Here is a 2,685-nt window from a genome sequence, read left to right on the forward strand (position 1 = left end):
TATTACTATTATCAATGTCATTATTAATAAATATTAAACATCAGATCTGACCACTAGTCCTGCAGCCCCTCTGAAAGTCACCTCCATAAGGACTCATATCTGTCAGCTCCATAACAAAAATCAACCATCTCAAATAATACAATAATACAAATAATACATGTGTGCCTTGAGCCCCTTGTTTACCACACACCCACTTAGGATCAGGAGGATCTTGACCCTGGAACCATCTGAAAGCTTCATATCAGTATCAGATAAGATAAGACCACTGACCTGCAACCCAACTTTCATTTAGCTAACCACTCAGACCTCTGGCACTGAAACCCATTGGTTACATTCCTACATTAGACTTCATGTCACACCTAGCACTGCAGTTACTCTATCGGCCCCATACTCTTATACTTTAGATCAGACCGTTGATTCTGTCATCAGATCCCTGTCCCTGCAGTCGTAGCTGGCACTATACCCTAATAAGACCTTAGATCAGACCCAATCCCACTGCAGCTGTTGTGTCTGACAGGGCTGGACTGGGAATAAAAAGCAGCCCTGGAAAATTTGGAGACCAGTCCTTTTATCCATTGAGTCATTACAATATGCATGCCTCATTCTTATCAAAGAGGATTACTGGGATACTCCTTCCCCCAAAAATTTTTGTTAGAATTATATTGTATTAGTTTTTATTTAAAAAAGTGCCAGGTTGTTGTTATTTAGGCACCCTACAACCCAAGTGCATCCATTAATCACCTTTAAATTGTAGCTTTCCAGCCCTAGCTGCTGCAGCCCACCGAGGAATGTCCTGGTATCCTGATAGGCCAATCCGGCCTTGGTGTCTGACCCATAGCACATCAGATCCCTGTCCCTGCACCCACCTCATAAGCTCCAAACCCACATCATACTCCTGCAGCCAGTCTGCCAGCCCTCTTACCCATATCTGACTATAGATTACATTACAAGCCGCTGAGGCCCAGTGGCACTAAACTTGCTTATTTACAAACTATGTGAAATTAACAAGCTATGCACCTATTTTGTCTTTCTCTCCGCAGATGCCAGCACTCTTGGCCAAGATTTCCCCTGCAATAAATGCTTATGTTTATGGTCTCGGGAATGAGACTTACAGAGGAGGTATATGGCAGTTACTAACTGGTCAGAAGATCGAAAAAACAGAGACTGATAACAAAACTAAATGATCTTCTCCATGGGCTACAACTATCAATACCATCCATGCTTAGCGCCATGTAACAGGAAGATTAAATTTGGTATTGTTGTTGGAAGTAATTGCACATTACAGATGTCAATGCACTGCTGTAAGATTTACAGGGTATACGGATAACACATGACATAATCAGATGACATAAAACCAAGTTTAAATAAAGACTAATTTATCTTATATTTAAGTTAACATCATGAGACTGAAGCTAGTATGAGCAATACCATCTATACTCTAAATATATAAAGGCAGATTACAAGTGAAGCACAAAAATGCCGGAGATATGGAACGTTAACATCCCTGGAATACAATCCATACCACTTCCATTTTTGCGCTGGTATTACAAGCCCAATGTTAATATATATTGTGTGTGCGGTAGTATAATAATAATAATACGCACTACGACATCCATTAAAGATAGCGCAGGTGCATGGTATGAGCACAAGACTTAACAGACAACTTGTAATATGAGTGCATTGATCGAGCTACAACTGCTTCCCATTAAAAGTATATGGTGTGCTATGTATAAATTAAGTGCATTAAAAATGCTTTGGTTAGACATTTCTTTTTGTTTAAAATGTAATGACTTTTAATACCCTATTGTGCATTATTGTTTGTGCAAGGCCAAGCATAAAAAAAATGTGCTGAACGTTACCAACTGAGCGTGAGTTGTAATCTAATGTTTGCATGCCCAAATGCAGAGCTATACTTTACACTTAATGACCAGAGCAAACATCTGTGAACCATGTCCGTGAAGCCACCAATCCTTTGCCACAAAGTGCTTCTAAGTTCTTCCAACCAAGGAAGTTGCAGTGTTCTCACAAGAAAGCACAGACATCCCCATCACAAAGTTGATTATGTTGTATTGATGAAGTAAAAGTCACCATATGTTTGTTGCTAGTTCTTTAACTGAGCGTGGTTTTAACACTTTTTCTGACAGGATTCTTTCATTGCATATGCTTTCATTTAATATTATCAATCGTTTTTATCAGGTTCCATATTTTCTATTTTGATAGAATATTTTCAATGTAAATTTTGCGCTTCAAAGTGTCAGTTATTTTTCTTGCAAGGAGAACAACAACGATAATATTTCCCTTGGTAGAAAATATGGGAAACAAAATTTGTAACATGAAAATAAATCAGGAAGGAGACATCTGGTTTGCTGACAATCATATTTAATGTGAGTTTAAATAAAAAATATATATAAGAAAATAATGTGCAGAAAAAATAAAAATAAATACTAAATTGTTGTTTGTTTTTCAGTCAATTTATTTTTTTGGCATTGTTTGGTCTGATTTACACCCAAATCTTCTGAGACAAAATGGCAATATCCTTCATATCCATTGAATTTATTGAGATGTGTACTATGTACTATGAACAGAACAGTCAAAACTAAACTTTTATGATTCATATAGATCATGGAGTCTTAAACAACTTTCAATTTACGTCTACTATTCAATTTACTCTGTTCTTTTGGAATC

At 37.2% G+C, this 2,685-nt stretch overlaps 1 protein-coding gene across 2 annotated transcripts in view; it reads left to right on the forward strand.

Moving 5' to 3' along the window:
- RGR (retinal G protein coupled receptor) overlaps positions 1-2,454 on the forward strand; it is a 29,619-nt gene extending 27,165 nt beyond the window's left edge. For both annotated transcript variants that reach the window (XM_053691643.1, XM_053691644.1), the window contains exon 7: positions 1,041-2,454. In XM_053691643.1, coding sequence (XP_053547618.1) covers positions 1,041-1,184 — 144 coding nt within the window. In that variant the 3' untranslated portion in view covers positions 1,185-2,454. The remainder of the gene's footprint in view (positions 1-1,040) is intronic.
- Positions 2,455-2,685: the final 231 nt, after the last annotated feature.

Source organism: Bombina bombina, chromosome 9, assembly GCF_027579735.1.
Source record: "Bombina bombina isolate aBomBom1 chromosome 9, aBomBom1.pri, whole genome shotgun sequence".
NCBI lineage: Eukaryota > Metazoa > Chordata > Amphibia > Anura > Bombinatoridae > Bombina > Bombina bombina.